The following is a 12,510-nucleotide window of genomic DNA, read 5'->3' as shown; positions in this document are numbered from 1 at the left end:
CTAGAAGGTCAAGGCCAGCAGATGCATAGGAACTGCATCGCCTCCAAGTCCTTCTCCAAGCCACCCACCATCATGACTTGGAAATATAGCACTGTCCCTTCAGTATTGCTGGGTCAAAATTCTGGGATTCCTTTTCTAACAGCACTGAGAATCTACGTAAACCAAACGAACTACAGAGGTTGAAGGAAATCTGTTTTTGCACTATTTTAAGGACTGGTTGGGATGGGCAATATGTGTTGGCTCAGCAAGTGAAGCCCACACCTTATGAATCAATTTTAAAAAAAACTTATTTACAGGCCTGCTCCAGTTCCAGACTCTTCTTAGGTAAATAATGTATTAGTAAAGGCCTCCAGAATACCAGTCCAACAACATAACCACAATGCTAATTCCTAAAACTTGTTTGCATTGTGTTAACTGATTACTCATTTCACTTGAATATTTATGCAATATTTACATTCACAAAGCTGGGGTTAGTCATTTATTATGTGGAAAATCCATTTCACAAACTTATCTTTATCATTCCAAAGTGTTATGTGTTGCACTTCCTGATACCTTGCTTTGGAACAATTTCTAAATCAGAAGCAAAAACAGAAGTTGCTGGAAAAACTCTGCAGTCTGGCAGCATCTGTGGAGAGAAATCAAAGTTAACATTTCGGGTCCAGTGACCCAAAACATTAACTTCGTTCTCTCTCCACGGATGCTGCCAGACCTGCTGAGCTTTTCCAGCAACCTCTGTTTTTGTTTCTGATTTACAACATCTGCAAGACTTTCAGTTCTTATTACCAATTTATAAATGACTGCTGGATCTCAATTTTCATTATGCCTGCTATTTTTTGAAACTGTAAAAGTCGTCTTGGTAAAAATGCAATTTAATCATTGTTTTAACAATTTTATATCGTTCGTTCATATCGCTTAAGTACAAGTGACCATTTTCCATCAGTAGATTTTCTACGTCTGTTCACAAATATCAACAAATCCCCCTTATCAGAATAAATAAATGGTGAATAAACTGCACTGCACCATTGCATTCAGTGCGCCAAGCACACCACTCAAAATGTCTTGATGATTTGTATGAAAGTTTAAGATCCCAGAAATTACAAAACAACAAGTAATAGCAAAGACTACTGCAAATTCCAGAATCAAAAGAGACTGACAGTGCAATGGGTGTTAGGATAGATAATTTGCAGTGTTAAATACCACACCCAGTTTTGTCTTTTTCTGAGCAGCTGATTTCATTTTTCTTCATGCATGTCTATCTGCTGTGTCTGGAGATTTATCATGAGAAATTAGTTTTATACATTTACTATAAGTGTTTACTATAAATTGTGGGTGGCACAGTGGTTAGCACTGCTGCCTCACAGAGCCAGAGACCTGGGTTTTTCCCGCCTCAGGCGACTGACTGTGTGGAGTTTGCACATTCTCCCTGTGTCTGCGTAAGTTTCCTCCGGATGCTCAGGTTTACTCCTACAGTTCAAAAATGTGCAGGTTAGGTGAATTGGCCATGCTAAATTGCCCGTAGAGTTAGGGGCAGGGGTAAATGTAGGGGAATGGGTCTGGGTGGGTTGCGCTTCGGCGGGTCGGTGTGGACTTGTTGGGCCGAAGGGCCTGTTTCCACACTGTCAGTAATCTAATCTAATCTAAAATAAAAAAAGCATCTCAGTGGTCCCACAGGTTAGTTGTTTAATCTCCATTCTGGGCATGAATTGATTGCAAATTTATTTAATAGAAGTACTTTCCAATTAAAAAAGCATACCGTGTAAAAGGTCAGGACAGTTACAAGTAAATCTCTCATGATTTCACATGCACTGCCACAAATTGTCCATAATTTAACCACCTTGTAAATAGGTTGTCACCCTTATTTAAAGACCACAAAACCACATGGGTCAAATTGTGGTTGCTCTGCAGTTGGGATTAAGGCTGATACTATTTCTTATGAAAATTCTTAAATTTACCAAAAATAAGATCAACTTTCCCAATTATTCAACTGTCATGTCATTGGTTTTCAGTACTTGTTTGATCCATTTTTATATTCATGATCCTGCATTATTTAGCAGTGTGTTTTAAGAATATATATCAAAACCTTTACATTCTTTTGTCTGCCATTAAATTTTGTTAAATTCTGTTATGAATCACAGCCACATAGTCTGCTGGATGGTCAATTTCTGCCTTACTGAAAGGACTTGACCTGAGCTAACCCAAAGGTGGTGATAACAGCTAGACAGCCAGCTCTGAAAGCATGAGAGTTTCTATGAGTGAAATCTGCGACGTGATAAAGAGAGAAGACCCACCACATTTTACAGAAATCAGGGAGCCACAGGGTTTTCGACCAGAAAACAAAAAACAGTTTATAAGTTTTAGATGTTGTATCTTTGCACACATTTTCAGAATATTCAGAGACCAGTAGCCCCAGAACATAGTAAGTGAGACAACATTTCCTTGACTCCCAGAACTAAGATTTGCCCACAGGAAAGATAGGTGCTGTTTGGGGATGTTCTTATGGTTGCCTGATACAAGGAGGGGGCTCACATGCAGGTGTTAAGTGAGGAAGTGGGGAGTGGTTCGCAGTCACCCCCACCTTGCCGTTGATTTGGTCCCACTTTCGTGCAACAATAGTGCAGTCTGAGGGACTCATTCCACACTGATAGCCTATCCGCATTGGTTAATCACATAGCTGGGTTCTGGTTCTCCAGCATTCCATCTAATTATGTTCATTTCTGACCGCCAGGCCTGGATAATTTCATCCTCTGTCTCTCCATATGGCTTCAACCCAAATCATGTGTGTTTTCACTTTTGCAAATATGAATCTTCACCATGGGCAGAGTTAGAACCTTTTTGTTTGGTTGTATCATCCTGTGTTGCTCCCCCAACCCCAGTCTGTTTCCAAACCACTAGATGAGATTATTTGTAATTTACTTTGGATGATAAGGGTGAGGAGGGCAGATTTGGCTATCGTCAGAGTTTCTATTTGCATCTTCCTGATATTATCGCCAATACAAAGCCTCTCTGAGCAACTGACTTTAATGTGAAATGGGCTGAGGCATCTCTTGCTTTGGTAATATGAGGAAGTAAATTTTCAAAGAACTTGAAATCAAACGTTGATAGATTGTAATTCTTTGCTGTGGTTTGGCTTATACAACACAGCATTCTATGGCCATTAGTTATGGGTAATTATCTTTCACAACTATCTTTAGCACGTATTCATACGAAGTAAAGATAACAAGTAGCCTTGTTATTTATAAACTATCTTTGTATGAGGTATCCACTTAGCTCCAGACTTCATGGTTCTTTCCTGTCACGATTAAAGACTCATTTATAAGCAATGGAGATTGATTTTATTGATAAATGAGAAGAGTCAAGCCCCTGAATCCATTCCCCATATCACTGAAGGAAGAATTACAATCTGTTTTACCATGTCACTGGCTATATTCAACAGTAAACAGAGCCGCAGGGATTGCTGGTCGGCATCACCTGCCAGGCATACAGCGTTGAGATCAATTAACAGGATTCAAGACACTAGATATAATCAGTTCTCTTTATGGAACAAGTACAACCAGATAGCAATGACAGATAGAGTTTGGATTTTACCATAACAGATAGCACTGAACAGACATCACCTGTCATTGACATGGATCTTGGCGAATGATGATGACACATTACATAAGTAGCTTGTCATTTGCTGTGGTTTGTGCTAATGTAGTGACAGTTGCAGTACCACGTATTAACATTAATCAATCGTTTCCCACTAGAACAGAAGTCTAAATAATATGACATTTACTGTCTGTCAGTATTCTATTGATGATTTACAAGTAACAGCACAGTACAAAGAAAAGCAACATTAAAGTTATTTTAGTATAGTGTTGTGAATGCAATTTTTTAATGCATTGTCACATATGCTTCTGATCTTTCTACTGTGCAGAGTACTCCATTGTGTATACACAAACCAAGTTGCTAAATATGTAGATTTAATACCGGATTCATGAAGTATAATTATTAGCTGTGTCGTTTTGATCCTGTTGATTTTCTTTTCATACGTTTGATTCTGATGTGAGTTTGCATAATCACATATTTGTACTTTTTTTTTGTTAATTCACTACAACCAGTGGAATAAAAATGAAAGTACTCAATGGTAGAACACAGCCAGATGGTGAACAATAAAACTGGGCCCATGTGTTTACACACTAACACAGAAATTCACACTTTTCTGGATGGCTACAGCTCAACAACACTTAATAAGCTTGAAACCAGCCAGGACAAAGTAGCCCACTTGATTGGGACCACATCCACAGACATCCACTCTCTCCACCACCGACGCTCAATGCTGTCTACAAGATGTATTGTAGAAATTCACCAAAGGTCCTTAGGCAACATCTTCCAAATCTGACAACTTCCATCTTGGACAAGGGCAATAAACACATAGGAACACCACCATCTGTAAGTTTCTCTCCTAGCCAGTCGCCATCCTGACTTGGAAAAATATTGCCATTCTGTCACTGTTACTGGCTCAAAATCCTGGAATTCCCTCTCTAACTGCATTGTGAATCAACCGACAGCAATGGTGTCAGAAGGTAGTTCACCACCACCTTCTCAAGGGCAACTAGGGATGGGTAGTAAATGCTGACCGGCCAGTAACACCCTGATGCCATGAATGAATTTTTTTTTAAAATACACATTGCATCTCATTTGTCTCCAGTCTGAGGAGTCAGCTTCTGTCTCCTTTCAGTACGTGAGCACAGGTGAGTCTCCAGTTAATGTCCTACACCAGATAATCATTAGGTTATCCAGAATCTCAGGACACTTGGAAGATTACTCAATGTTTACTATCTCTGTAGCGATTGTATTTAATATACTTGGATACAACCCATCAAGTCCAGGACCTTTAGTCCCGTTAGTTCCTATGTACTTTATGTCGCATGATCGTCATTTTGTTTATTTCCTCCCCACTTTTATCCTTTGATTATATAATACTTCAGAACACTATTTGTGTCTTCTACTGTGAAGATTGATGCAAAGTATTTATTCAACTTCTCTGCCATTTCCCTGGTTTCTCATTATTATTTTTCTGGCCCCATTAGAAGGAGCCTATGTTTGCATTGGTATACCATTCAACAGGGAAGTCTTTTGGAGCAAGTATCAAGCTGACATTGTCAGGTACTCACTCTGACCTTTAGGTTGAGAATTCTTGATCTGTAGTTTGTTTGCTGTCTTTGGTGAGGTCGGAAGCTGAGCATCAATAAGGCATCACTTATTAATGTTCATCAGTCATGTAACAAGCAATAATCCTCCATAATTAGCAACTTGCTAGTTCCTTAAGTGAAATCCTCCTTGCTGCTTAGTAGATGCATAAAAGATGCAGCAACATACTCCCAAGTCCTGATAGGCCTTGCTGAATTGCTAACTCGATTCTGCCGCAGATCTTGCTATAGCCCATGTCATTCAAGCCACTATAACATTCTGCCCGTTATCACTTTTGAAAGATGTTCAGTGACTGGATCCTCAACAGTCCTGAATGACCTGTTGAAAACCTTGCAGTTAGCCCCTCTGCTATTGCTCGGCAGATTTAAATATTGCCTCTAGCAACTTGTGGACTTGTCTGTTACATGAATGTTACCAGTCAGAGATGGCTGCCTTTCTCAGTACAAAAAATTGAGGAAAAAAAATGAAGGACCTATTCACAAGAGATACACGTTACAATATATACATCTCTCTTCAATCCAGTAACCACAATTTCAATCTCCTTAACAGTTTACTTAAATGATTATACATGTCAGTGGTTAGCACTGCTGCCTCACAGCACCAGGGTCCCAAGTTCGATTCCAGCCTCGGCGACTGTCTGTATGGAGTTTGCACATGCTCCCCGTGTCTGCGTGGGTTTCCTCGGCTGCTCTGGTTTCCTCCCACAGTCCAAAGATGTGCAGGTCAGGTGAATTGGCCATGCTAAATTGCCCATAGTGTTAGGTATGTTAGTCAGAGGGAAATGGGACTGGGTGGGTTGCTCTTTGGAGGGGCGGTGTGGACTTGTTGGACCGAAGGACCTGTTTCCACACTGTAGGGAATCTAATCTAATGTACAGACATGTTATCTCACACTTGCATGGCAGATGAGACTTGAACCTGGACGTATAGCCTATAGATAGAGTCACTACAGGTGAATCCTCAGTTCAACACCTGCCAATGTACAATTAACCTTCTGAGGAGGGTCTTGTGGTGCAGTGCTAATGTCCAGACTTATGCCAGAAGTGAACCATGTCTGAATAGGTTGATAAACATTTTGTTTTAAATTAATATTCAATACAATTAGTTTCAAAGGCAGGGCAGGGTTTTCTCAATGTTCGGGTTTCCACCCCATCACCTGAAGAATTGGCTTGTATGCACCTCAAAAGCCTTTGCATAGTGATAGGAGCCTTGTTGCACTAAAGGTGGAATTTTTGCACCTCATTTGAGTGGATGTTCTGCCATGCAACTCTGTAGTCCCAACAGTGCCAGTGGCAACAGTAGCCAAACTGAGATTATAAAGAGACACTACTTTCCCCCAATCCCAGGTAAGTGTGGGGGCAAGGGGTAGGGAGAGTCGCACTGTGGGAAGGTGGGGAATGAAGCTGTGTGTAGGTATTGGAAGATCTTAATGGTGAAGCTGGGGTATTGGAACACTATTGGGCTCTTGAAAATGATTCCCACTTCCTTTCTCACCTGAGGCTTGAGCAGGGTAAAATATGCTGGGCTTCCCCTCTACCCCTGAACTCCCAACAGCCTCAGAATTAAGACTGAATAGGAGGTGTCCCTCAAGTGAACAATAAGTAGCCTTAATTAATGCAAGAGCAAATGGGCCACCCTAGGCCTCACCCAGCCCCTATAAACTCTCTACAGATCATAGACATGCAGCAGAGAAGCAGACTCCCAGCTAAATACCAGTAGGGACCCATAAAATTCTGCTCTTATTTTTTTCTAATTTGAACCTGGTTCCGTTTCTAAACATTATGTTGATTGGTTAGTTTGACTTGTTTGGAGGATAATTATGGTTTTATACCAGTGAAGATGCTCATGAAATACATATTTGTTCATGAATAATCAAATAATCAAGATGTTTCCTAATTCCTCAATGTATGGTTAGCAGGATTTCCCAAGTGCGCTGTCAATATTTGCTCCGTAGAGTATGTGAATATTGAACCTCTTTTGTTGTCATCCACTGCAGCTATCACCTATATTGCTGTAAGTTTTATTACCTTTTGTTTTTATTGTTTCAATAATATATGGCCTAATTTCCTCCCACAATCCTAAAAATTCAAGAAAGAAGAATAATGTACAATGACTCCAAGGAAGTCTTAGGGTTCAGTGGGTGGTGCTCCTGCCTCTGCAGTCCTACTTGCGGGTTGACAGAAGGAAGGTTCATGCTGCAGCCAATCAAGTTGATAATCGTACTGTTAATCCTTCCTGCATTTCCATGGCAGCTGGTAAATGTGGGAGAAATTCCTGGTCAGTTATGCATGAATGTTGAGTGGCATCCTACAAGCTTTTATCACTTCTTTTTTAATAGATTCATAGGGTTTGGGCTTTTGCTGGCCAGTTATTGTCCATCCCAAGTAGCCTTTGAAGTAGCTGAAATCCATTTAATGTAGGTAAGCCCTCATTACTGTTAGAAAATGAATTCCAGCATTTTGACTCAGCAACAGTGAAGGCACAGTAACATGTTTCCAAGTTAGGATGGTGGGTGGCTTGGAGAAGTGTTGCTGTTCCCAAGTATCTGAGGCCCTTGTGCTTCTAAATGGTAGTGGTCACAGCTTTCAAACGTGTTGTCTAAGGACCCCCGGTGAACTTCTGCAATCCATCTTGTAGGTGCTACAAACTGCAGCTACTGTGCCTCGGTAGTGGAAGGAATGAATGTTTGAGGATGTGGTGCCAATCAAATGGGCTGCTTTGACATGGATGGTGTAAAATTTCTTGAGTGCTATTGATGTACTCACCCAGGCAATTGGGGAGTACTCCATCATACTCATCACGTATGCTTTGTAGCTAGTGGGAAAACATAAGGAAACCTGGAAATAAGTTACTTGCTGCAGGATTCCTCGCCTTTGACCTGCTCTTTTAGCCACTATTTATTTAACAGCATGTGGCAGTCAACAGAAGTTTCTTTTGCCTGTATTTCACTTGATGCTGTGAGACTTCATAGGAATGAGGACTCGGACAACTCCCTCTCAATTGAATGCTAATTTGCTCTGCTGGGTTTGTCCTGCCAATGGGACAGGGCATACCCAATGGATGGTGTTGTCTGGGCATTATCTGTAAGGTATGATACCATAAGTATGACTGTAAGGATGATGGTTGACTAAGGGGAGGGTTTAAACTAAAATGGCAGAGAAATGAGAACTTATACTTAATATGATAATGATGCCACAACCATCTCTCCTTTTCTCAAAGTTAAAAATCACACAACACCAGATTATAGTCCAGCAGGTTTATTTGGAATTACAAACTTTCGGAGCACTGCTCCTTTGTCAGAAAGCTAGTGGGACAGGATCATAGGACACAAAATGTATAGGGCACTGGCACCTCCACATCATCCTCTTCTCAACTTTGACTGTGGTTGACTAAGTTTCCAGGGCCTGATGAGATATAGAAACAGAGTATGAATTATCTATTGTCACATGTACCTCGAAAGATACGTTGAAAAGCGTTTTGTCGCCGCAATCCAGTCCCATTTTGAATTACAAAAAGAATAAAAAGAAATTATTCTTCAAACACAGCTCCAGGGCTTCTGCAAGGTGTCTCAGGCATACCACAGCCAGGAGATCTTGCTCCTGGCATCGCCACCTTCGCCAATTCACTGAGTTCACACTCCAGGCCTACTGCAGGCAGTAGTCCTGCTCCAGGCGCTACCACAGCTGACGGCCCACTGAGTCCACACTCCAGATCTACAGCATTCCAGCCCCTTGACCCTGTTCCACCATTCAATGGGATTATGGCTGATCTGAGACCCAATAACCTCAACCAGGTGAAGATTAGTGAATCCAGGAGCTGAGTGTTTTTACATCCACTGACTGAAACTAGTGTGTATGCTTCGACAACTCTTGCACATGGCCAACCTTTAGGAGAGAAATGCATTCTGTATCAATGTCTCTCCTGGCTTACTGTAGTCATGTGATCTCTGCCATGAAGCATTGACTTGGAATTTCCATCTTGCAAAGAATCGTAACGTCACCGCTGTCTTGACACTCAAAACACTCCCAACCCTGACCTTCCCCTTGAAACCTTCAATTTCGCTGCCCTACCTGAGGCCTCCAACCTCACATTTTTCCACTCTAACCCAAGAGTTCTGATTTTCCTTCTGTCATTGCCAGGCTTTTGATCACTTCTTTACTATGCTACCAAGGTCCTTCTGCTGTTCCTGGATCCCAGCGTCAATAGAATCATGGTATTGCTCCACTCCTCTTCCCCAGTTGACTCATTTCTATCCCCAGTTCAACCTTGCCTCCAACCAGACCCATTTCCAGGCTTATTGATCAGGCTGGTGTCTGAACAAGGATGTTTGCGATGTCATATGCATGGTATGGATTTAATACATCCCAATATGCATAAGAAATTCTGATTTCCGTGGGTTTTGTGCAACCTTCCAACCTCCCTCCTGCCAATTCCTCAGATAAACAACTGATCGGATCTATAAATTAAATGATCTATAGATTAAAATGATCAAAAATGAGCTAGTATTATTATTCCTATCTGGTATACCAGGGATTGTCATCTCCTTTCACAATGTGTAGATTCTGGTCGAGGATTTAATTGGAGTTAGTAGCAACTCTTTATTTCTAATCAAACAATTTTCCAAAACAATCTACTTCGTCAGAAAGAATAATAACTTGAATGAGATTGGTCCCTGTAATAGGTAGTAAAAATTAAGTTGAGATCTTATCATCAGATCTTTCAGCCATTCTCTCTGACACGAGTCAATAAAGGCTTATGTAGGAGTCATCCACTTACATCTGCAACATTCAAGCAGGATTAAGAACCCTCAACAAAAAAAAGATTCAATATATGATGATAGCCCTGCTTTCCACTGTCGACACCCCTTATAAGGAACGGTGTTAATTGGGAACTTTCAGACCTGCAAGTTTTAATTTTTCATTCAGCTAAGGAATGGAAAATCTGTTTGAGGGACAGTGATTTTCTGACCAGTGTTGCTTGGGAGTGCCTGAATCAGAAATCAATTGTATTATATTGGATTTTTTAGAATAGATGGTACCGAAACAGGTCTTTTGACTCAACTAATCCATTCAAGTGTTTATACTCTACTTAAATCTCTTCTCACCTTTCCTCATGTAAGGTGACCAAGGTAACTGTCTATTCCAAGGCACCTCGAACTGTGATTCTTGGATCACAACCTCTGAGGCAACAATGTCTGCTCTGGAGATTTCACTGAACTCGTATGGATGTGCTGCCCTTATAAATCCTCTTTTTCCTCTTAAATTGTGGGTGCAGCCTAACTAATAAAGCTTTGAGGCCTTTTAGCTCCTTTGAAAGAAAGTGAAAAATGGATTTTCAAAGTCCCTGACACCATTGTTAACCCCAAACACCACCACCACCATCCTCTCCCTTCCACCATTACGCCCCTCAACCCTCCTGCAACTTTGCTCTCAGTTCTTACTTAAGGGGATGTGGAAATTTTCAAGCCTTGAGATAAGGTCACAATGGAGAGGTAATTGAGGAAATATAAATCTATCCTCTCTTATCTGCTTTTTGGGTGAGAATGTTTGTTCTGAGTTCCATACTTGAATTTGTGATCACTAACCTATATTGATATGTTCTTCACCAGGAGAAAATATTCTCAAAAACCTTTCATAATTTTAAAATAATCTCTGTTAGGTCACCCCTCCAACCTCATTTTCATGACCCTGTTTGGCTTTTCCTGATATACCCATGCATTTCTGGCATAATTCTTGAAAGGCTTCTTTGCACTCTTTCCAATGTCCCTGCACATTTTTTATAATACGGCAACCAGAACTGCATGCGGTTTTACAGATGTGGGCCAATCAATGTTTGATAATACGTATGAAAGTAGTTGATACTTTTTATTCACTGATATGTTGTCAAGCGTGTTGGTATTGTATACAACATGAAATGATCTATTCACTTCTTCCCACTGTTAACAAAGTATTTGCTTGATTTTTCACTATCTTTATTTAATTACAGGAAGCGTGAGGAGGAAAACAAAAGAAAGGAGGCAGAGATTCAGAAGGAAAAAAAGAGATTGGAATCTGAATTAAATGTACAGCAAAAGGTAGCAAATCTAGAAATCAATTGCCAACTTGCAGATCTTTATCCAGTAAATGGGGAGAGCACTTCCCCTACTATTTCAGAACATGATCAGTTGGAGCTGAGAATTAGTGAAGACTTTAAAAGAAGTTCTAAAAGCAAATCTGAAAAGACAGCAAGGATAAGGCCTCTCTTGCAAACTTGGCGGAGTATAGACACAATTCGAAGTCACACTTCATCTATAGAAACTGGAAAAAGAGAAATAAAGAACAGAAAAGGTAAGGCAGCTTTCAGTACATAGTTTACATGCATTAGTTAAGAATACTTAGAAAAGAAATATCTACTGATATGGAAGTCATTCTTATAAATGCTAATAGATCTCCCATCATATTGCTAAATGATAGCATGACACCTATAATCTAAATGTATGTAAAATTATGTATATTATCAGAGACACTCATTTTGAGTAGTTCAGACCAGCTGTTCGCTGTCCTTATTATGTGGTTGAAGTTATAATGACTCTTGTGTTTTACAGATCATATTCATGATTCTGACCATTTGTCTATGTAAACAATAACATCTGTATTAACTGGGCCCTACTAGAATATCCTTAGCATTTATGTCTTTCAAATTGCAATTACTTTTTAATGAGGTTTTCAACAAAAATCACTGCCCCCTTTAAAGTAACATCTCCTTGAATACCAATAAGAAAAGTGTAAATTCCTTCCATGACCCCATTCCTTACTATCTCTGCAATACAGAGGAACCTCGATTATCCAAATATCATTTATCCGAAGGAGATCTCGAGGTCCTGATGGAAACATTACATCAAAGATGTGTTTCCAACATTGATCAAGTTTTTTGTTTACAGTGATTAAAAGTGAACTCGGCTTACTGAAATGTTGCCGGGAACAGTCCTGGACATCAATGGGAGCCAAATGACTGACCTCCCGCCCTCGCTCTCTCTCCCCACACTTTCCCTAGAGGTCTACACAGGCGTATGCCCTAAACGCCGCTTCCCCAGATGATCTCTCCAACATTGTCCTTTACAGGACAAAGTTGGAACCTGTCAAAAAATTGCAGTAAAAAGTTTTGTGTGTGTGTGTGTGTGTGTGTGTGTACACGCGCACAATTTGGACCCCCCAAAAGTCAACAGCAGCAGTCTTGTTGTTGATGTCTGGTCCGGCTACCCCAGAGAGGAGGGAGGTGTGGGGGGGGCAGATGCAGGCATGTGAGGGGTGGTGTTGGACTGTGGGTGGGGGGGAAAGTA

At 40.6% G+C, this 12,510-nt stretch overlaps 1 protein-coding gene across 13 annotated transcripts in view; it reads left to right on the top strand.

The window, feature by feature from the left end:
- invs (inversin) overlaps positions 1 to 12,510 on the top strand; it is a 277,037-nt gene that overhangs the window by 185,670 nt on the left and 78,857 nt on the right. For all 13 annotated transcript variants that reach the window (XM_043690031.1, XM_043690027.1, XM_043690029.1 and 10 more), the window contains one exon: positions 11,178 to 11,518. In XM_043690031.1, coding sequence (XP_043545966.1) covers positions 11,178 to 11,518 — 341 coding nt within the window. The remainder of the gene's footprint in view (positions 1 to 11,177; positions 11,519 to 12,510) is intronic.

The sequence above is a fragment of the Chiloscyllium plagiosum genome, chromosome 5 (genome assembly GCF_004010195.1).
Source record: "Chiloscyllium plagiosum isolate BGI_BamShark_2017 chromosome 5, ASM401019v2, whole genome shotgun sequence".
Classification (NCBI taxonomy): domain Eukaryota; kingdom Metazoa; phylum Chordata; class Chondrichthyes; order Orectolobiformes; family Hemiscylliidae; genus Chiloscyllium; species Chiloscyllium plagiosum.
This window is presented reverse-complemented; position numbering and strand designations above follow the sequence as displayed.